At 36.8% G+C, this 24,113-nt stretch overlaps 1 protein-coding gene and 1 long non-coding RNA gene across 7 annotated transcripts in view; one reads left to right on the top strand and one right to left on the bottom strand.

Annotated features, from left to right (window-relative positions):
- CLEC16A (C-type lectin domain containing 16A) overlaps nt 1-24,113 on the top strand; it is a 63,112-nt gene that overhangs the window by 27,142 nt on the left and 11,857 nt on the right. For all 6 annotated transcript variants that reach the window (XM_085237571.1, XM_085237570.1, XM_085237575.1 and 3 more), the window contains exons 18-22: nt 574-694; nt 6,276-6,427; nt 7,068-7,272; nt 8,442-8,609; nt 19,997-20,143. In XM_085237571.1, the coding sequence (XP_085093697.1) occupies nt 574-694; nt 6,276-6,427; nt 7,068-7,272; nt 8,442-8,609; nt 19,997-20,143 (793 nt within the window). The remainder of the gene's footprint in view (nt 1-573; nt 695-6,275; nt 6,428-7,067; nt 7,273-8,441; nt 8,610-19,996; nt 20,144-24,113) is intronic.
- LOC146543250 (uncharacterized) lies at nt 8,358-10,473 on the bottom strand. Its single transcript, XR_014886810.1, has 2 exons — nt 10,250-10,473; nt 8,358-8,591 (listed from the first exon to the last, which is right to left on the bottom strand). It is a non-coding gene; the product is annotated as an uncharacterized LOC146543250 (long non-coding RNA).

Below are 24,113 nucleotides of genomic sequence, written 5' to 3'. Positions count from 1 at the left end.
GAATATGCATTTCACAGAGTAGCTGTTGAAGGCTAGTGTGGCTTTCAGAGTGCTTTGCCCTGATGTAAGCCTTCTGGGAATATAAAAGTTTTCTGAGAATGCTCTCTTACAAGAGGTTGGTGTATATGAGCACTGCAGATTAGCAGTTGGGAATCCCCGCTGTTTCTCTCAAACTTGTTGGACGTTGTAACTTGACTGACTCTAATTACTCTGCTGTTTTAAATTCAAAATGTGAGTCTGTGAAGACTGATTGCTTGTCTGGAGCAGATTTTGTAAATGAAATCAGTTTTCAAATGATTTCTTTTAAATGACAAAACTTTTCAGTCTTTGCTTATGCAGCACTTGTGATGATTTGCCTGTCACTGTGCATGAGCAAAAGCTTTGCTGCTTCTAAAAATAAAAAACCACACGTTGACTTCTATGCATGTTTTAATTGACTTTTAAATCACATTAAGTTTTGTTAATTTAAAAAGTAACATACTGCGTGGCAACAAACTCAGGGGTTGTGAAAGTGTCTATGTTTGTAAAATTCTGAGTGCAGCAATATTTTAATTGTCTTTTTAATTTCTCAAGGCAATCAGAGTTTTCTTTATGCTTCGTTCGTTGTCGTTGCACTTGCAAGGCGAGCCAGAAACTCAGTTACCACTGACAAGGGAGGAAGATCTGATAAAGACAGATGATGTTCTCGACTTGAGTAAGTAGTCCCTGAGTTTCCCAAATTGATTCCTTTTGGTCTTTTTATAGTATACCCAACTTTGTTATAATAGATGGGAATTTGTTTATGTACTTAGTAACAAAATGGTAGAGCAGTGTATAAAGTACTTGTGTAATTTGCTATCGTTACAGCAAACCATGTTGTCAGAAGCAGTTTTTTTTTTTAATCTGTCCTTTAAGAAGGACAAAGGGTACAAATTCTTGCTTTCTAAATGTCAGCTTTTGACTCAGACTTTACTCTTACACAAACCTTGAAGTCTTTTTCCTATCTGAAGGTTTTAGTTCTAGTTTTGAAACTTCCATGACTGCTTATTTTGAAAGGAACACAAATTCCCCAAAAAAACTTTCCTGAAAAAAAAGAACAGTATGTTATACTGCTTATAACACTTCTCAGTTGTTAAGTAAAAAAAAAAATTGTCGTTATACATTAGTGTTGAATTGCTAAAGGATTACTAGTATAGAATTAACTCAGTTTCCTGTTTCAGATGAGTTTGTTGTAATGTTGACTCTTTTCCAGAGGATAAAGTGAAATAATGAATCAGCTTCTACTGAAAAAAACGTGTTCTTAAATTAACTGGAAGCAGTTTTTGCAGAACATGAGATGCTATTTATACATATATATATGCATATACACTCACTTGTATATGCATACACGTGCATTTGAAATAAAGAAGAAAAATTGGTTCCATTGCCCTACCTGTGAGACATGCATTCTACTGGTCTGGAGACAATTTTGAGTCAAAACAGGCTGTATAAATAAATTGGGTAGAGAGTACGTGCAGATCAGTCGAAGGACTTAGGTAAAGTTTAAAATTGCTCCTGGAATTCCCTGGGAGTGTGCTGTAGCTCTGTCAAGGATGATATACTCATCTATAAAACCATTTGGTCACATTGCAGAACTTTTAACTCCAAAGTTCACTGCAATTGGTCTGGCACAGTAATTAGGGAAGCAGCATCTCTTATCAAAAAGGCTATGTGCTCTTTGAAAATGTTTTTGGTTTTTTTTGTCTAGCAGGGAGGCTGTGCGTTAATGTCTCCAGTCTGCCAGCTGGGGCTCAAGCTCTTCTTGGACTGCCAGTAAATGCATACAGTATGCTAAATATCTTCTGTAGGATTCATCCAGTCTCTGTAGAGGATTTGTGGAGTTGTGCTGAGTATAAGTCATGAAATCACTTTACTTTAGGCTATGTAGAAAGACAGATTTATTTAGACCATCTCTTAAAAGTAGCTGCTATGCTCTTGAAAACTCCAGGTAACATCTTGCCAGGCAAATGGTTGGTTGTGTTCGTGCAGTATTTTCACTTAGTGAGAATTTTCTTTACTGTAAACAGCTGAAGTCTTTGAACTCTCCTTCCTAGGCAGCGTTTCCCAAAAATTTGTAGTTTCCTTGGATGAAACCCAGGGAGCTGCTCCAGAATCTTGGAAGTGTAGCATTCAGACTGGTTGTAAGCCTCATTTTGCAGCATTTCTGTTCATAATCTCAGAAATGATACTATGTTCTCAGATCAGATCACTGGAAATGTATTTAATTGCACTTTCTGTTTCAGTTATTTTTTGTAACTGTAGCATATGGTCCTTCAGCAGCCTTAAAGTGGAAACAAGATTGTAAATGAGGTGTATTTTGACTAGTGTAAAACCAAGAGGTTCCCATAAACGTTGCCTAATAAATTATGAATGTTCTTTTCTGATATTTGATAAGCTTTGACAGTAATGCCTTGCCTTTATTTTCTTTTCAGATCTGAAATGAGAAGTTGCTTTGAAAAATCAATCTTTTGATTTCTTTATCTTAGTAGCTACTGCATTTCTGTAGTCAGGCAGCTTAGGCACTATTTCCATATCTTTTCACCTGTGTTCTTTAGTCTCTTTACTGTTGCACTAAAGCAGTATTAATACTGGACAAAACCATATGTTTGACAACTTTGCTGTTCTGTGTGATGTTATGGCACGTGTGTTGATAAGCTCATTTCTGCCACCACATTCAGCAACCCTAAATTCCATTTCAAGTTACTTCAGTTCTTGAAAATGTGGCTGGAATTACTAACCATTGATAGTAATAAACAAATTGATGGACTCACTGGATTAAAAAATGAAAGAGGCAATAGAAAGTCTCAAACTAAGAAGGCTTGAGTTCAGAGTGTTCCAGAGTCCTGTTCTGAAACATTTGTAAATGCTGAAAACCTTAATGGGGTTAAGGGCTTCTTAACACTGATAACCCTTTGTGCTTGTTAATAAAGCAGTTTCAGAAAAGGTACTAGAGATAAGAACTTAAACAATGCATAAGGTAAACTGTATAATAAACACATCTTTGCTTTGTACTACGAACTGTTCCAGAATTAAAACTGCGTTTCCTCTTAGTCACCATGGAAGTGAAATTCCTGTTCTGGGAAAACTGTAGCCAGATGAAAGTGCAGGTATCAGCTGAGTTAGCCCGTAAGAGTTGGGTATGCAGGACATCAGTACAATAACTTCAGCGTCACAAGGGTGCTCTTAAAAGCTCGATGCATTCTGCATTTCACAAAGAATTATTCATTAGACTTTCTTTGCAAAAATGTAACAAAAATAACTTTTAGAAAAGCTTGTTTTGTGTCATTATTATAGCTCAATAAAAGTACAAAATCTTCTAAGCTCTTCTATGCAACTGGCCTTAGTTTCAAAGCGAAACCTTATGTTAAATTCCTTGCTCATTAAAACTTAAATAATCTGATACCAGTTTTGGTTTTGTCATGCTGACTCTTCAATTCCAAAGAACAAGGCACATCCATTTGCCATTTACAGCAAATGCATTTGGCTTCTGAAAGGACGTGTCTGTCACCTGCAGTCTGTCTGAAACTTCCCCACCCCAATCCATTTTTCATGTGAAATTCTATTTTCTAAAGAAAGGTATTTGCTGTTCCTCTGAAAACCAGTCTGCATTTCTGGTTAGTAACAGAGCACTGGGGGGTTCTAGGTCACCAAGTTCCCTTGGCTTTTACATGTTATCAACCTCATTCCCTCTGTTTACTTGGCTCTGAAGGGTAAATGTACTATTTGTCTGTAACAGCATAATTCTTTTTTGTATCTATAGCTGTTAATTCCCACGGTGAGTTTGTTGTTTTATTCTGTTTCCGTGGCTTTGAAGTAGCATGGCATGTATCCTGTGCATTAAGAACGACTTCCCTGAAACTAGTTCTCTTTGAACCAGAGTGTAATTCCTAGAAAAACATCCTTTCTTGATTAGAAACTTTGTCCTATGAAGGAACAGTCTATGGATTGTGTAGTTCCATCAATTATTTTTCCTTTGAAACTGCTGCTGTTCGTAGCTTCAACATATTGCACTTAGCCTCAGGTTTAATTTTTATTCTCTTTTACCATTTGTGTATGAATTAAAATTTTCCCCAAGTACTCTTCAAATTACATTGAATTGTTAAGCTCTTAGCTAGAAAAAAAGTATTTAATTTTAATGGATTACTGTGGTTGTCTTTCAGGTTTCTTTCAGCCTGTTTTAAAATTTTGTGTACTTAAACACAGTTTCACAGTAATGAATGAATATAAAGCAGGGTTCCTATCTGGTTGTGTACATTCTGAGGTCACGTTTGTTGTTTTGTTGTGGAAATACATTAACTGTGGTATCCACGATCACTCCAAGTCTGTTTCAGAGAACTTAAGTACTGGCTATATTACATCCTACTTGGCTTTTTCTTTTTCATTCTCAGATATTTTATGTTTCAAAACAGTGAAGTGTGTTTGTTTTTTGGGTTGTTTTTTTTTTTGCTTTTGTTTAACTTCGTAGGCTGGGTCAATGTAAATGACATTTCCATTATCCCATTTTCCCATAATTCAGGAATGTTGATGGTAACTTCAAGCTTTCTAGTCATAAATGAAAGAGTGGAATAACACAGGTATCACAAAGTAATTTCTGAAGGAGCATATGAGAGCTGTATTTTTACTATTGCTTCCTTGAGATAGACAGATAGATAGATAGATAGATAGAATGTGTTGACATACAAATACATCTTTGGATCAAAAAATGTGAGTGCTTTTGATCCATTTAATGTATGTTTTATTCAGATGATTGGTGCAACTAGATTTCAAGAGCAAGTGTGGAGATACTGCTATAAGAAATGCTGAATTCTACGTGTCAGGAAGCTCACTAGATATAAATAATCTGAAAAAGAAGACAGCCTTTCTGAAAGATGCTTATCTTGCTGCAAATAATACCATTTATCAAAATGACTTCAGTATATATGACACTAAAATACACTTTTTAAGAATAGTCTGTGTATGTGGAATAGATGAAAAGTGGTCTTGTACGTCTGAACAGTAAATTGATGCCTGTAGCATTGAGCCCTCATTTTAGGAAAGGCTGAATGACCAAGTCCAAACTGCTCCATCTAGCACTGCCTTGGCAGCTCTGATGAAGTGGTAAGGGTGGGATGAAAGCCTGTGGCTGCCATAAAAGCAAGATGTGGAACTCATTGCTTTCAAGTCTAGTGGTCTCTATTCTAATAGTGTGTATGTGTGGAAGTGTATCTATTATTGCAGGGAGTAGTTAAAATACTGCGCCTTGGCTCCTGAGCCCATCCAGGTATGGGCAGGCTGTTCTACATAAGAAAGATACTTTACTTTCTGTAAACTGTAGTAGTTAGAGGTGAGAGAGAAGAGGAAAAAAAAATCTGAAGTGTAATGGATAATATGAATGAAAGTATAAATTTGATTAAATAAACAAAAAGCTTATCTAGATTAGCAAAGGTCAGCTAGGAAGTGTCAGCCTCAGTTTATGGGGCTTTCAGAAGGCTTCATCTAGTGTAAGGAATATGAAAAGAATGTGATTTGGTCACTGAAGAATGATAGGTTGGAACTGGAATACATACTGTGAAGTTTGGAAAGGATCAGGGAAGGGAGGTACTTTCTTTGTTTTTTGAGATCTGTAGTTTGAAGGGGATTTTAATGTGATGGCTAAAAGAGGTTTTGGTTACACATTCATATTGAGTAATGTGGGTGGGAAAAGATGTAACCTGATTTAATAAATAAGAGCAAAAAGGTACAATTTGCAGTGAGAGTCCAATCTTGAAGCTGGAAGTCTTTGAGCAGTCAGAAGAGCCAGATTTCAGTCTTCTAGAAGTGTAAATTGCTTTGGGCTGGGGCCTAAGTTTAGAAGGAAGTTTGGGTGTAGCTGCATGCAGTAGCACTGGATTCTGTGGGAACAAGAAGACTTGGGACTTCCATTTAGTGAATGAAATCAGTGGTGCAATTCACTCCTGAAGTAAAATGACCTTTTATATGGAAAGGGAATGAAGATGATTTAAAAAAAAAAAAAAAAAAAAGTGGATTATAATATATAACTTATAAGCAGCACATAATACTTACGTGTATTATAAAATCCAGACTCAGAACCATCTGGATATGGTCCCATGCAGCCTGCTGTGGGTGGCTCTGCTTGAGCAGCAGGGTTAGTCCAGATGGCCTCCAGAAGTCCTTTCAATCTCAACCATTCAGTGATTTTGTGTTAACGTGTTACGTGAAACAACCATAACCAAGAATCCTGCAGTTCAGTAGCTGTATAACGTTTTGCTTTCTTTCAGATAACAGTGATCTGATTGCTTGTACAGTCATAACAAAGGATGGAGGTCAAGTTCAAAGATTCCTAGCTGTGGATATTTACCAGATGAGTCTGGTTGAGCCAGATGTTGCCAGACTTGGTTGGGGAGTAGTTAAGTTTGCAGGCCTTTTACAGGTAAGAAGTTTTAATCTGGATAATTCTACATTTTCTCAGCTGAAAATCTCATTTTACGTAGCTAAATACCAATATTAGCTTATATATTTAAATGGTGTGCCCTGCTTATCTGTTCCTTTTGTTAGCAGTCTTTTTCAGTTCCTGCCTTTAAACTGTTTTTCTAAAGTTGTTTCTGTAGATAACTGGAGACACGCTTAAAAATACGTTAACTTCTCCAATATAATTTGGGGTATGTCAGTTTGAACACTAAAAACATACAGAACAAGATTGAGTGCCAGGTGCTTTCCCTAAATGACACAGTGAATGAACTCTCCCAGAGTTCTGACCCTTATACATGAGTAGGGGAGGTGACAGGTCGCAACTTCAGAGTTAGTTGTGCTTATTCAATTGATTTCAAAAACTTTAAATGTTGGTTATTTATGTCTCTTACTTAGTCAACATTAATGTTTGTATTTCCTGCAAATTCTCTAATGCCCAGGTAATTTAATTGCATTTTAAACTGACTTGATTTCTAGGAGCACAAACTTCTTTAGAACTGAATTCAGGACTGCCAACTTGCATAGTCCTTCTTTTTAACCCTGGAACTGTCGTAAAAAGCTAGCTTTTTAAAATTAGCTAATTGCCCTCTCTTTCTTTTTAGGATATGCAGGTGACAGGAGTAGAAGATGATAGTAGAGCTCTGAACATTATAATTCATAAACCTGCCTCAAGTCCTCATTCTAAGCCCTTCCCTATCCTTCAAGCCACGTTTGTCTTTTCTGACCACATTCGCTGCATTATTGCAAAGCAGCGTCTTGCAAAAGGCCGTATCCAAGCTCGGCGTATGAAAATGCAGAGAATAGCAGGTAAGCAGTTATTTTGAAATGACTTTGGGAAGCAAGATTTATGTCATAGAAAATGGCTGTGATGTAAGGATAGAAAGCTCTAAAGCGGGCACCGAAAATTGTAAACCAGCATCTAGCTTCCACGCAATAGATTTTATTGGAGTAAAATGTGTTTTGATATCTAATGAAAGAAAAGATGAAAAAGAAGGAATTGTGTGTGATGGTGTTAATAGTTAACACTAAATGCTTGGATGTGGTGCTAAGCATTTCGAAATGTTAAATAGAATGTCAGCAGCTAGATGTTGGTGATTGGAGGAAATGCTTGAGAAGAGATAATTTGAATAAACAGCAAAGAATGATTAAAGTATTGTTTGAGTATTAAATGAGTGACGCATAAATTGAAGCTTAAATCAGCTGAACGAAATGGTATGGAAACAGAAACTCCAAAATACAGAATGGGAAATAGGTGGGAAAATGAAAAAGGATACCAGCTACCAGAGTTACTTGGATTTTCCAAGATCTATAATGAATCGGTATTGGGAAAACAAAATCACAGCTGCTGTTAAGGATAAATGAGTTGACCAGATAATTATTCTGATCATAGACAGCTTAAAATTATTTCAGTCTTGTATGGCTTAGTTAGCAAGAGTTTTATGCTCTAATTTTATGAAACCAGTACTCAAAAACTTACATGTTGCATCATAAAGATTTTAAAGCAAATTTGAAGTTAATACAAGTCTATTTTGATATCTAAAATTCTACGTTGAAGTGCCATGCAGGGTTATTTTTGGTCAGTTTAAAGCAGATTGACTCTTTAAATGGCTCTCTGCAGTGCTCACTTGTAACTATGGATGACTTCATCTGTACAGGAAAAAACCTTAAGTTATTATTAAATAACTCCTTGCATTACAGAAGCCATACTAGGAGTTTACTGTAATCCTTGTTTCTGCTCTGTTGTACACTGAAGCTTCGTTAATGTAAGTGTGGTATGAAAGCAATGAAAGAAAGATTGTCAGAACTCTTTTCTCCTTTTTCAGTGCATTTGCAGCTGCAATTAAGAAATAAATGCAAGCAAGCTATGTTAAACATCTGATGTAGTCTTAAGATTCTGAGCAAGCTATATCATTTTATTTTCATCTACTCATCCCTATTTATAAGTAACAACAATTATCAATTGTCATTAATCATAGCTCTCCTGGATCTTCCTGTTCAGCCTTCAAATGAAGTTATGGGTTTTGGACACAGCTCTGCAGCTGCATCCCAGCACCTTCCATTTAGATTTTATGATCATGCACGACGAGGTAGCAGTGATCCTACAGTGCAGCGTTCTGTTTTTGCATCTGTTGACAAAGTTCCAGGTAACGTTAGCATTAATTATCAAGGAATTTTTGCTATGTTTCAAGTAGACAAAACAAGAAATGCACTTTGAAAATTCTAACTAGATTCCTTTTGAAGTTTCATACTTACTGAAAACTGTGTATATAAAAAAAATGAAAACAGCTTTTTTTCATGTTTCATAAAGGCTTGACAAATGACTTTTGAATGAGATTGAATGTAGTTTCTTTCTTTTTACAGTATCAGTACTTTTTAAAAAAATTCGTAGTATTAGCAATGTGAACATATAGAAATGCTCTGACAGCTATCCATTAAATAGTTGTTACCTGTGATAGGTGTGGTAAGTTGGGCTGCTTATTCTGATACTTATATTCTGCCACAAATGTGAGTTTGTGACTCGTGGTCATGTGGTATAGCCTTATCATATGCTTTCATTTTTTCTCTTAGAATTCATGTAATTATTTGAAGTCCGGTATTAAAAAGCTCAGTTTTAGTTTGCCTATGTTTTACTTCTGAAGTAGCAATTTAGCTATAGTTGAATACTTGAGTTCAGAGTGCAAGGATGGATGTGTTTTACTGTTGAAAGGATAAGTGTTATCCAACCTTTGAATTCTCTGACAGAGGATCTCCCTTAGCAGAAAGCTTTCTGAGTCCTTAAAGCAAGATTCTATAATAATGGTTGATAAATACAATATTTTCTGCAGCTGTGGTATTAAATATTTACCAAAAATATAGAGACGCTATCTGTATTTTCAAAGAAAAAAAGATAATTCCACAGGAATTATGAAAGGCACTCCATTCACAAAACTTGATATCCAAAGGCACATAAATATTGAGATCTGTAGAGTTGGGTTTAGGTGTTTCAGGGAGCGTGTAGACAGAGGAAGATTGATTGTAACACTTGTAATCAACTTTTAGTTCCAGGTAAGTATCCAAATTATGAGATGAATAAAAGTAATTAATAAATACAGATCTATTGGATATAAATTCAGTGGTTCTTCCTGTTTCATTCAGCTGTTTGAAACCTTCAACTTTGAGGTTTTAAAGTACATGTATCGGATCCAGACTTTTAACAATAGCTGATAGAGGAGTTAGTGGATATAAACAAGGCAGATAACTGACACATTTCCAAGATATTCAATTTCATTCAGATACTGAGAATTCAGGAAGACATTAAAATTACTTTTTTTGATAACTGAATTGTGATTTATATCTGCAGAGGCTAAACTGTAGTTTGTATGAACAACAAAAAGTTTTCTGTTGTATTTCTGAACATACAACTCCAGGATGAGGCTGGTTACATGTCCATGGCACTTTCTTTTAATACACTGGAAGCATCTGATTGCATTGTCATCCTTTGCAAATAGTTTAAATCATCGTGTTCTATATGCTCTGTACTTATGCAACACATCTCTCAGTTGTGCATAAGGTCATCTTTAAGTTATTTTCTCACCAGTTTGTAGAAACAACTGGCATACTGTGCACTGCTTCATCTGCATTAGAGCTGGGAAAAAAAAAAGTCTAAACAAGCTACCAATCATTTCACAAAACAGCATTTCTTTTGAAGTATGATTCACAGATTTTAAAAAAAGAAACAATGAAAATGGTCTACGAAGAAAGCAGGTGTTTTGTTGCCTTATGACTTACTCAGAGCTCAGCTTACCTGAGTCCTGTGCATGGAGGAGTGAAATCATGAAAGTTTTCCAATTGTTCTTCAGATTTTTCAAGACATATGTATGTTGTATGACAGGAATGTATTTCCTTATTTGACATGAGGCTTCCATGGAAAAGGTGTGGTGGGAAAGGTGCCAGCATTACTGTTTCAGAATCAGCCTTCTTGTAGAGCAGTCTATGTGTAGCTGTGGTGAGTGCCCTCTGTGTGTTATGGCAACCAAACGTGCACCCAGTGCTCAAGGTGAGGCAGTACCAGCACAGAGCAGAGCAGAACAAGCTCTTTCCTTGCCTGGCTGGCAGTGCTGAGCCTGGGGCACCCCAGGGTATGGCTGCACCTTCTGGCTGCCAGGGCAACACTGCTGACTCAGTTCCAACTTACCAGAACCCCCAAATAGTTTTCTGTGGGGCTGCTCCTCCAGCTTCTTGTCCCCCCAGTCTGTACGTGTAGCCAGCATTTTTCCATACTGGATGTAGAATTGACACTTGGTCTTGTTAAGCTTGATGGAATTGGTGATTGTCCAGCTATCCATTTTTCAGGAAGAGACAATGAGGGAGTTAACAGCCCATACCACGTTAGTGGTACCCACAAGCTTGTTTGAGATGCATTCAAGTCCTGCATCTAGATCTTTTATAAAAGAATACTAAAGAGAACTGCTGGCCCTGAAATGGGATGGGGCCTCTTCTCAGTAATACCTTAGTCATAAACAGTGTGTTCTGTTGAATCAAAAACATGACTATTGGAAAGGAAACAATTATGTTTGTAACTAATCTTTGTCATAACTTGAGAGCTGTGAAGGAGTGACAAAGGCACCTCCAGAAGCTTTTGGGCATCATTCTACTTCCTGGAGCTATGATTAATTCTGTTCACGTTTTCTCTGCAGGTTTTTCCTGAATGACTTTCCTGGTTAGAATATTTGTTCTTGTTCAGTAGTGCTCATTTACAGTATTTTGAATGATGAATTAAAGACTTGAATGAAAGACTTACCTTCCTCTCCCAACTAAATAACCTTACTGTAGCACACTTATAATTCTTTATCTGCAGTTGTATTGCATGGTGTGAATGTTTTGCCATTACCACACTCAGTGTTTTGTTGTGACTTGTAGTATTTCATCTTTTTTTTGTGTGTTTGTTTTTACAGCATCCTCTTTCTGTTGTCCTGTGCTGGGGTACTCATATTTGACACCAGTGCTTTCCTTGCATATAATAAACAAAGGAAGGAGTTTTCTTGCCACTCTCACGAAATGTTCTTTGTGAACTTAATACTTCAGTGCCAAGAGTTGCAAGAAAAAATGTAGCTTGGAAAAACAAAAAAAAAGTTTGACAAATTTAGACAGCCTTGGTCAAAATGTCCTAAATGCCTTCACTGGGTATTGGCAGAACTATTTGAGCATATGCTTCACCCCTTGGTTGTTCACCTCTCACCCCTTGCTTACTGACTGTTGCACAACTTCATTTAAAAAAATGTACTGTATCATATAATTGTGGGCTTTTCATGTTTAAACTGTATAAAACATTCACGTGAGTAAATATATGGCCACCCACTATGGAATTTTTAGGAAGCTTCATCGTATTGGTGTGTGTCAGCTGAGACAGAATTATTCTCCTGCTCACATTCGCATAAAGCAAACTGAAGCCTGGAAGTTCCCTGCAGTTCAATGCAGAGAGTTCAAAGTGCTGATTTGTAGCGAAGTCTAACATGATATCCTGCTGGGTATTTCATGTGAGGGAAGCTGCTTTTAGACGGATGATAAAGAATGCAAGGTAGAAAACTACTGTGTTTTTGTGATTACTGAGACTACGCTTTGGTGATAGCTTTAAAAATTTTGTGTATAGATTTTGTATATAGAATGATCACATTTTTATTACTGATTTTAGATATTTTAATAAGCATATAAATAAGGACAAGGTATGTCCTTTTATGTGGCATATATATATATATATATAGTACTGAAAAGTGTAATAAAACTTGTGTATGTGTTCTCTGAAATGGCAATGTCCACTTACCTTAAGGGGTAAAGAAGTCACAAACATTAGCTATTATACAGCCCAAACTTATGGTTTATTTTTATTTTTCCTATTGAGCATGATGTTATAGGAAAGGAAGAATTCTGAGTAATGGGTGCTGTAAATCTGCTTGTTATGTGGAAATTATCAGCAAAACTCCCCTAAAATGATTTGAAGAAACAAAGCAATCTTCCTAAAATAATACTAAAATATCAAAATCTTTTGAACTAACTTGTTCTGCTTCTCATTTTAGTTGCCACAAGTTTATTATTAAGCTTCTTCCTGAAAGACCACAATGAAACTCAATAGTTTTTCAAAGTGCTTTTTATGGGAAATGATTGAACAGGAACAGGATGACAAGGATAATGATATTGTTGGAAAATCTATCCAGCCTGAACAGATTTTCAGAAAGAACTGCAGGCAGTTGTTGCATTGTTGCTTTTTTCCCCATTCTGTTCCCTAGCAGTATGCAACATTTCTGCTAGCACAAACTCCGCATCTAAAGCCCGATGGGTGCCTTGGGATTGATGCATTCACATATAATAACTTCTGTCTGTGCAACTGCTAAATGCTTCTCAGGCTGTTAATTTTGTTCTTCTGCACTTGGTAAAGCATCACCTTACTTGTTCCCTTCAACCTTATGCAGGAAGCTGTTATATTGTACCTTCCAGAGACTATTACTTTGTTTCTGGTCTGCCCTCCCAATTACTTTTAGGAAGTGAATTATGTAACTTGGAAAATAGAAAGTTAAATATGCATTTGACATTCACAGAAACTTGGCAAGAAGAATTTTTCTTTTGAAAACCAAGCAGAATTAACTGCTTTCACAAGCACGTGTGTTTTCTTCCCTTCAAAAATCACCAACATGGACATTGGTATACTCGCTCAAAGCAATAATTTTCTGCATTACTAAAAACAGTTGCAACAAACAAGGATCTCTTTGCAGCCTCTCCTGGATATACTGATTGTATAGTTTAGTGTATAGTTTGATTACTGTTAAAAGTTCTCCAGGTTTTTAGGCTCTTAAGAAGCAACTCTAACAGTTGTATGGCGGTCAGAAAATCCTGCCAATTTGTAGGTAGTCACATGGAGCTTGAGAATGGCCTTTGCAAGGACTGAGTTCAGTCATCTGCGAGTGAAATCAGGGAAAATTTTCTCTGAAAACACAGAAAAAGTATCTTGCTGTACTTGTCTGATCCCCAAAATCAGGCTGCTCTGGGCTTAGCATCTTTCTCTCACCTTCAAAGTGATAAAATATGCTGAACTGCTATTTTGCAATGACATAGGTGTAGGACTAAAGTAAACTTAATTGTGCTTGCAGTAATGAAAAATGAATATTCATGCAATGCATGCTCAAGGACGTGCTACATGTGTTGTTTTGGGATTCCTCATCTTCAGCAGGAGAGTAGATTTAAATTTCAGTTTTCTGCTCAGCTGCCTTCCACAGCAGCCACTCATTCAACTGTTGTCCACCGACCCACCAGTTCCTTTAGCACAAGTGATTGTGGGTTGAATTTCAATTCTGTCTTCAAAGAAAAGTGTTTTCTTGCTGTAGTCTTCATGGTGATCCGTTTACCAAAACAACTGAACCATTGGTGGTTGAGCAAGTTCAACTAGGAGTGTTATATGAGGACAGGAGAGAAAAGAGATGAGAAATTCCAAAGATGGATAGACTGCTGAAGAAAGTGTACTGTTTAGCTATACCTGTGTCTGTTAGATTGTTCGGCTGTTTCCCATAAAAGGCACTTTGAAAAACCACTGAGTTTCAGTATGGTCTTTTAGAAAGAAGCTTGGTAATCTTGTGGCAAGCAGAACAGACAGTGGTATGGGCCACTGCAAGACCTAGGGCCAGGCATTGAGGGAGCTGAGTTTCTTTTGGATGTTAATCCATTCTGAGTTCTGGTCAGTCTATGGTAGTGTATGAGGACAGTGTCTCTGGGAAAAAAAACAACCATTTATTTCAAATAGTCAAAGACTCAAACAGAGGCATGTATGGAAGCTTACGCAAGACACTGTCTGAATAGAGCTTAGGGAAGTTCTGGATCTAATGCTGTAGGATACAGTTTTGTTTACTGTTTTGCTACATGTATTTACTGCAATTTGAAATTAATAACTGTTTATGTTTAGCATCAGAGGAATACATGGAGCCTTCATGAGCTTGTTCTTTAGCTTCCCAGAAGTACTGTCTGTTGTTGCATCCTGAACCACAACTTTTAAAGTTGTGGGTTTTTATTTTTAATGGAAGTGCAAAGGATCCCATCTGGATGCTGTTTTATGAAGGACTGTCCTAAGTACAGATTTATTGTTCTTTCCACGTTAGCTGAAGGTTTAGAAAATGTTGGATTTTCAGACAGGGTGAGTGCTTAAATATTTCCGTTAGGGAAACATTCTCATGCAAACGTGCTAGGGCAGCTGCTAGAAAAGTTGTCTTAAACATAATAGTGCTTGAAGTGAAGCCTCTTGCTTTGGAGTAGAGGAATAATCAAGGAGGGAAGAGATTACTTTTAAATATTTTGAGCAGTTCTGTCTTCATAGGAAAAAAGAGAACTAAATTCTCCTTTGTGTTTATTGACTGCTTGTTGCTCTGGAGAATTGTCTGAGTGAGACTCTACTTGAGTACTTTAGTATTTGGTTAACTTTTGGCAGACCATCTGGTGTTACTGTGTGTAACCTCAGTATAACTTAGCTAAAAGATTGTAGAGCATCGATCAATTTGGTTTCTGAAAATAAAGAAAATTATGTATATTTATGGACTAAAGAGATCCTTACCAAGCTATTTTAACTAAAGCAGGTGCCTCTTGGCACAGCTGTTATGTAATTCTTTCAAGTGGTGTTTATCTTGGATATGATGAGTAGTTAAAATAGGACAAAAGCTTGGTGAAGTGTCATTCACCCATCTAAAATTATGATGCAAGTACTACAGCAGTTCAGCTAGCATTGTGTTTCTGCAAGGGGTTTTGAGTTTGGGTCCTGAATGTAAGCATGGGCAATACAGGGTAAGAGGTAGGACCACACATGAGAAGCTCAGTTATTAGCACAACTATGGTTTATCAGCTTTTGTCTGTGTGCCTTCCTTTTTTCATCTATTTTGACTTTTTTCCTTGTATTGCAGACTGACAGTATGTGTTGCTGTTAAAAGCATTTTCCGAACTTCTCATATCCATACTTTATAGCTTTCATATACTTCTTGTAATCAATTTTTTTTTTTAATATTTAAATGGGGTTTAACATGGAGATTGGTTGCCTGCTGCAAGGCGTTGGCAAATTCCCCGTACAGACGATTCTCTATAAAGGGTGAATCATCCATCCAGTGCCATGGCAGATTGCCCATTTCAAAGAAGAATAAAGTACTGCTTGATGCATTTGCATTTTCAGCGCTTGCTACACAGCAAAGACAGCAAGTAGTTGTGCATTGTTAGGTAATTCATGGCATTTGTGTGATGGCAACAGTAAATAATTCAGCAAACTGCCAATAAAAGGGAAAATTTGCCATTCATGCATTCTGTGGGAGAGTGAGGAAAGCATTGGAAGCAGATAACAGTTGTGGATGCCACCTCACCCTCAACTCATACTGAAAGCAAGATGTGCTCCTGAAGAGCTGTTATCAAAGTCTGAAGGAATGAGTAAAAGCTTCCATCTTCTTGGAGGACTCAGCCTAAGGAAAGCCTCAGTGAGAAAATCGAGGGATCCCTGTGGGCACATCGTTATTACAGCAGAAAATTGCTTAAGGAACCACAGTAAGAGTGTAATCTTCTAAAGAAAATGTGAAATGAGGAAAGTGTGAACAGTACATGGTATTTGTCTTCACCGGAACTGTGCAGGACAGGCAATTCATGAACTCTGCTCTAAGAGCGTATTAAAATTCTAGGAGGTAATTTCATGGTATTCTAAGCAGAAAATTAACATTTTGGTTCATCTAGATTTTTATAATACAGATGCCATTTGAGATGAAATAATTTACTTCTGTAATAGCAAAACTATGAAAACTCTTAAGTTAACAATTCAGCTGAAAAATCAAGTTGAAGGGGAAAAAATGCCAATTGAAAGACACAGTAAAGGGCAACTCGCTGGTTTTTCTCTCATGGTAGATATCCAGACTTGTTTAGACATCTAATCACAGTTTGGAGGCTGTTGCAAATCTTGGGTCTTTAACTATAGAGATCAACAAAGTGCGTGAAGTGCTTCTTGAATTTTGTCAGAACTAGAGTATTTTCACTGTGAAAGCAAATCTTGTTGTCAATCCTGGACCTTCTGTCATTTTGCAGAGCAGTATTTTTCTGATAAATCATTGCAAGAGGGTTGATACAAGAACTGAGTGCTCTTTCTTCAAAGTCTGCTGTAAGCCAGAGCACACTTACTTAATTCTGTCCCAGCAGAAACAAGCTCATTGTGTAGTAAATAGGAACATAAGCTTCAAGGTGGTCTTAACAAGCACTGGAAAATGCAATAGCTTCAAATGGCAAACAGAAACATCTGTCATATGTAGCTGAACATGATGTCTTAAGGAAATAAAATAACTTTGAAGTCCCATGCTTTGGAAGCAAGTGGGGTTGCATTTTGTGGGTTTTTCTTTGCTTGCAGTCCCCATCTGTCAGCTTCTCTCTTCAAATACAGTGTTCTTAAACTACCATTTTGTAGAGTGTCTGAACTCTTCCAAAGACTCTCTTGTCTTTCACAGATTTCAGCTCAGCATAAACAAAGCCTTCAACATGTATAAACTTTGAATACCTAAAATGTAGTGTTAAATTGAATTTGAAATTGTCACAAGTAGACCATATCAACCACACACATTGCTAATGCACTACAGGTCTTCCACACAATATAAATGACTTTAATCCTGCAGAAAATGAAATGGGAAAGAAAGCTTTTTGCTGATATTTGTGGCCAAGTTATGCTTTACTACCAATAGAAAGGTGCCATGAGGCTGAGTTCTGTGTCATTCCTCCTGCCTATCTGGGTGAGGATGGATGCCTGAAGTCCTGTGAGCCAGCTGGGAGCCCGTCTCTTCTTGTTTTATTTGGAAGCCAACCAGAAAAAAAAAAAAAAAAAAAAAAAACCTGCTTGCTTGCTGAGGCTGTGGGGCCTCCAGCCAGTTCGTGTTGTTACCTGTGCCTGAGAAGCAATTTGGCTTTTGCATAGGGAAGGAAATTGTTATCACTGTGTTACAGTGGTGAAGGTACTGTTGTTTTCAGGACTGTTTCTGTTGGAAAAGTGGAGCAGTTAGTGACAGATGACGAAATCATTCCTAAAGAACCTCTTGTACTCAAACAAAGTGGAAAATCTTGATCAGTGTCTTATAAAACTTGCCTAAAATATGAATATTTTGTCCGTAAGGCTGACATTTTATTTCTCTGTGGAATAGCCAAAGCACAGTTCAAGCAGTGGTGGATTCCAGTCAGTGTTCTTCATGTGTTACTGTCTGTAGCTGTGTGTTGCCTCTGGTTGTCTTTGGGGCTCTCCCAATGGAAGCAAGTTACACTATGGAGTAGAGGTTTTGGACATTAATTTTTGAAGACACACTAAAAATAGTGAAGAATGTTAAAATTACATTCTGCAGTTCCTACCCCCAAACTGGCAACTATCAAATCAGTAATTTGATAAATTACTGTTCTTTGACTAATGACATCTATTTGGGTGCTCTAAACAATTTCTAGGAAGTTGGGGGAACTGGGGGCTGGGTGAAGAAGCCTTTGGAATAAATCAGAGAGTATTTTTGGCCTGTTACTGTAAGAGCAATAACTCAAAGGCAAACAAGATTATCAGGCTATGCAAGTCTGGTGGCACACACTAATTCTTGGACTGTCGTAATTTCTGAAACTATAGTGACTACTGGTAATGATTTAAAATGTATTTTTTGTTTTCACAAATACAGAATGCTGCAGAAGGAATGTTGAATCCTAGACAGGATCCTCTTGAAAAAAATAAGAAGTAGAAAGTGACTTTATTGATTGTAACATGCCTTGAAGGACAAATTCCTGCAGTCTCCTGTGAAAGAGCTGCAGGTTCTCAATGATTTGTTAATAACAGTGTGTTATTTATGCTGATCTGATGTCTCATATTCTGCAGAGAAGCAAGATTAGGTGATGATCTATATTAAATTCCATGTTCTGCTTTGTAGCCTTGATACAAAGACTTCTTGCATGAAGTTTTTCTGTTTTCTTTACAGTTGAACACTGCCGCCTGTACCGTGCAGATCGCTTCCTGCTCTGAATTTCTCAGAAACTAATAGTATTCTGGGGATTTCTTTAGCTGTTGTTTTTAGAATTACAGACATTCCTGAAAACTGGCTGTTACCCACTTAGCAGAGCAGGGGAGAAGTTGTTAGATTATACAGCATGAGTGTTGGAAAGCACCATATATGACTTGATGGGAATCTGAGTTACAGTTTTGAGAATACACTTAAATTTTTATTTTTATTTTTTAATAAAATAGTATGAGAGCCCAAGAAGATCATTCTGCTATATCTTTATAGCTGTATCTTTAGCTGCTGTTTGGTGGCAGAATGTAATGAGTTCCTGTAATGAGTTCATGTAGGCATACAACAGAGATCTTTTTGCATTAGGAACCTTTAAAATAGAATTTCCTGTGAATTTTCACTATAAGAGAAAAATGGAAGTGTTTAATACCTGAGAATCAGGGGAAAATGCTGTTTTCATTGCCCTCTGATTACTCTGATCAGTTGATTTCCAGACAGAGAGCATGAGTGTTCATTTATGGAGGGAGATGTTGCAGTGTGCTCCACAGAGGACTGTAATTGGGTGGGATGCTGAGAGCTGGTTTCTTGAAAGGGATCAAATTGAATTTTTATGCAAGAATGAACTGTCTTTAGATCTTCCTTAATTGTGGGTGCCAAAGTCCAATAAACATGGTTGATATATCTGGAGTCACAGCTATTAAAAATAAGGATTATAATTTGTTAATGTCAACAGTTTTTAACATAGCTTGTTTTGTGAAGTTATGATATAATCCTTCTCACCTTTAAAAGGAAGATTTTATAGTTCCTTACTGCTACCAAGTGTTCAGCAGATGTTTGCAGTGCTATGGGATTTACATGAGATGTCTTTGGGGGCATTTTCTAGTAGAAATGTATGTCTGACTGTCATAGAATGTTCTCTAGTAACCAGAAGTGTAAATTTCAGTCATCTTTTCGTTGATTGCATAGTTCTGTGCAAATTCTTTTACACAACATATATTGAATAACTTGTTTACTTTTGGTTCGGTGTAGTATTATGCAATGAGTGTGCAATATAGATTCCATGTGTTCTTCTCATCTTGGCTCTCATGTTGGATTTCTGAGACCTTGACCTTCACATCTTTTGTGAATTTCTTATTGCAGTAAGAAAGGTTGTGTAGGCTGTTATTGTTCACTTTTAACTGATTATTTTCCTTATGTTAAGGAGTACAACCATTGTATATACCCCAAACTGACATGTTTAGACTGTTTGCACAAGCTCTGTTTTATAATATTTTGCATCATCTAACCCTTGTTGTATAATCTAATCCTTGTTCACTGATCTGCACTTGTATGTAGCATCTATGTTCTGAGTAAGATGCATTCAGATTTTCAGATATCTAAGATGAGGAAGAGAGAGGGTACATCCTCTGAGTCACCTGATGGAATTAACATCACTTTGATGCGGTATTCTCTGTTAATATTTCTTGATTTGTTCATGTAGGTGAACTTTGACAAGCTAGTTACTTATGGGTAAACTTTGTGGTCCTTTCTTGCAGGCTTTGCTGTAGCCCAGTGTATAAATCAGCACCATCCATCACCACTCTCTTCTCCGTCGCCGTCCAGTGGCAGTGGGAGTACAGGGCGGTGTGATTCAGTGGCTGCAAGCTCAGCTTCCACTCCTTCTGTTGCACAGAGTCCATCAGGTATTAAATCACTATATTCAGCTTAGGCACCAAGGGTTGTGGAGAACTGTAGATGTTTCTGTCAAATGGACTTCTGATGTTATTGAATTAAACACAGGGTAGGGCTTTATGGTATCAGATCACTTGATCATTTACCTAAACTAGTTAAAGTAGATTGTGGTGCAAATTTTAATGGTACATTCAGATTTTTGTATTGGATAAGGAGTTACATACTTGGCATCTTTCAGTGGCAATCTTAAATACTGGTTAAATGATATCCTGTTTGTCTGATTTGTGTCCTAGCATGTACAATTTGAAGTGTTTTGGTTTTTTTGTCGTCGTTTAAACAGAACTTTTGTTCTGCATAAATTCAGAGCGACATTTGTTTGCCCTAGTGCCACATGAAGCTTTTTATTTTTGAACTGGGCTTTTGTATGTTTATCTGATACTTCTGTTAATTTTTAACGAGAGGCCAAGTATGAAACACTTTCAAATAGCTGTAATTATTTAGGATGCTAAATAACACTCTTGGCTGAACACCACATCTGAGGAGGCTATTTCATTGGCGCTGAAGAAGCCATATAAATTGACTGATAATATAACTTGCACGAATGTAGCTGGCACGTGTTTGAGTTGGTCAGAAAGTTCAGTGAGATTGTTTATACTGGAATCTCTTGTTGCCTTAAAATGACTTAATTCTTCTCCTTTTTGTGTGTGTAGTGTTTATCAGAAATCCTGTAATGATATTTGTTTTGAAAACCAAATGAATGTGAGGTAGAGAACCTCCAGCTGAAGGCTAAGCAAGAAGTAAATTCTGAAGGGTGCATTTTGAAATGCTTTTACTTTAGAGCTGACCCTACTCCAGTTCTTTCTGGATATTTAAAAAAAAAAAAAAGCAAAACTGAAGTGACTTGATTCACAAGGCATTTTCTAACAGCCCCTTCTTGACAGTCTCTTTTGACGTTGATTGCTCTGAAATGGTTGTTGTGGTTCCCTCAATTAAGACATACTTTTTTGCTTTCATTTAAGTCATATAAAGATAAAAGTGAACTTTTCTGCAGTCTTACACGAAGTGATACAATGTGTGTTAGGCATTTAGTGTTTTTTACGTCACGAAATAACTTTGCTTCACTGAACACTGTCAGGAGATCAGTGTAAATTATACATCCAAAGTGTCTATCCTTGCAAGAAGTGCCACTGGAGAAGGGTAAGCAGAAACTGCTTATCAAGTTTATGAATAGTTTATAAAGCATTCTAGCATCCAGACACTATATTAAAAAACATTTATTACTTTAATAAATTAACACACAGTCACAATATTCCTACAATATGTGCAACTCCAGAATAAAATTTGAGTTGTTATTCTATATGAAATCTTTTCCAAACATTGGAAGGATCTTATTTTATTTTCTTTGCTAGCAGTTACTTGCTGTTATCTGGTCTTTGGAGGCCTAGGATAAGTAAGTAGAGATCACACAGTGAAGCACTGTGATTTGGCAGAAGTCTCAATATGGATTAGCATTAAAGACAGAACATGTTTCACTACACGATTCTCCCTAGCTGTGTGAAAAGTTTCAGCTGTTATTTCCTTTACTGTATTTTAATTTTTTGTGATCCAGAATTGAAAAGGCGTCTATGATTTTTAGTGACTAAGAGATAACTGTAAAAGAAATGAAAATTAAAATCTAAATTCTGCTGTTGCAGTAAGCAACATGTTAGTTCAGAAAAGGATTGAGTAAGTCTTTGCTATGGAGGTCAGACAGAGGTCTTTCAAGTGCTTTCAAGATTTCTATGAAAAGCTGGGTAGATCTGGAGGATGTAATTCCTCATCTAGAAAGAGAGTCCTCATTGGAGAACAGAATATATTATAGTTCCAAAAGGAAAATCTACCTAATATGCTGTTGTTTGTGTATCAAAATTGTTTATTTTTGCTGCATTTTGAAAAGTGTGATAATGGGATGCTGTTCTAAACTAAATAGTAATCAAAGTTGGGAAAAGCCTGATTTCCATCTGCACTTTACCAGTTCAGCTGCCAACACTTAATATAACCTCTATATTGTGGCTTCATTGTAGCATGTTCAGAATGCCACATCATGCAAGAGAACAGTGTTTGGGTGTTGGACAGTGGGTGTTGTTGGTTTTGGTAGGGTGTTTTGTGTTGTGGGGGGTTTTTTTTTGTTGGTTTTTTGGCTTTTTTTGTTTTCCATAGGATCTAGGGATTCTGATAGATCCTTTGGAAGCCTAGTTGTAATGATACTGTTCTGTGTCATATCACTATTTTGGGATTGTAACCCTCAGCAAGGTCCGTGAAAACTAATGTGAGAATTTCCTTCAGCTGCTTCAGCACCAAGTCGTCAACTTGCAATGATGTGCTGCAGGGATGAATTCTGAGCAAAGCTCATGGATTTTGTTCTGCTAACTCAGAGGGCAGTAACAAAGATGACAGTTACTGTGTGTACACAGGTAGTTAATTCAGAGGAATGGGCCGATGAACAGTTGGTGCTGAGGCTCACATATCAATTCTGTATGGGACTTAGGGTTTTTGCTTCAGGCCTTCAAACAGGAAGTAGCAAGTAGCTAATTAGCAGCAAGCAGTTGCCAAGATCTGCTTTATGTTCCAAGGTAGCACTTGAATGCTGCTGCAATATGTCGCATTAGAGTCCTTCTCATTTCCCATTCCATTGAGAATTTGCACACAAACATATGTTCTTTCTCTGCTCTCAAGCTTTTTGTACCAGCTGATCAGGTTGTTGGCCATGAAGAACACACAAGGTTGCTCAGGAGCTTCAGACCAGAAGGTCAATTAACCAAAAAAAGAGAGATGAATATGTGCATTTCCAGAAAATCGCCTCAACAATCTTAAGAACAACACCAGCTTTTTCTGCTGTAAATTTGAGATCATGCCATCCCAAGATTGTTTATTGACAGATTTGAGGTGTTCAAAATTTGGTACTTGTAATCTACACACATATTAAGATTTAGAGCATAATAAACTGAATTTTACACAGAATATTGATAGATGAGAGCAGAATAAAGACAAGTTGTGCATTTGTTAGTTGACAAATACAAATGTTACAAGATTGTATATAAACAGGTAAGCAGTTTTAAAAAAAAAAAAAAGCCTTTGAAAATGTATCAGAGAAAATCATGGTTTTTTTGTTTTGTAAAAATATTTTCCTTGCTCCGTCATGCATCAAACAGTATCATACAGTGAGAAGGAAGGTTAACTGAACTTATACAGAATCATTGGATTGAGTACATTTCAGGTGAATGGAAGAGAACAATAGTTGCATTAACTACTTCATCGTATGCAAAAGAAGCTTGTATAATTCCTGAGTTTACCAACCATTGTCACAGTACTCTGTGGCATAGAATTTTTTTTTTCTAAAAGTCTAGCAGCTCCTGCATTTACAATATCTGGGAATTATGCTTAGCCCTTTGAAAGTTCTCTGTTCCTTAAAACTGAAAAAGCAGAGTCCATCCCTTAAAGAAAGGATAGCCCATGGCAAGATAGAAAAATTACAGCCAGATTCTGCAAATGCTCTATTAGGTGTTTTTCTTCATATTTACATTCTTTTTTAGATGAGCATGTCCATTTGAAGTGCTGCTCTGCCTACGGTAAAAATGCTCTTGCTAGGCAGATTTTTTATAATTAAATTTCTGAGCTTAGAATACAGTCTCTTCTTGGCTGCATTTGCTGGAACCATGAACTTCTCTAAAGTGCTTATTTTTATATAAGCCAAGGATTAAGATAAAGAAGCTGTTACTGTAAGTTAGCAGTCTTCTAGAGTTATATATATGTAATGTCATGAGTGTTGTATTTTATCACTTTTTAAGTTGCTTACAGCTTTAAAATTCATTTGGCTTCAGCACTTAAGAAAATGTTTACATTGGAGCAGTGGTTATTGAGGACTCCAGAAGGCAGTGATCTTCTATGCCACTGAAGTCTTATTTCATACTTCTGGCAGATATTAATGGTGAATGGTCTAAA

The sequence above is a fragment of the Meleagris gallopavo genome, chromosome 16 (assembly GCF_905368555.1).
Source record: "Meleagris gallopavo chromosome 16, MGAL_WU_HG_1.1, whole genome shotgun sequence".
Classification (NCBI taxonomy): Eukaryota; Metazoa; Chordata; class Aves; order Galliformes; family Phasianidae; genus Meleagris; species Meleagris gallopavo.
This window is presented reverse-complemented; position numbering and strand designations above follow the sequence as displayed.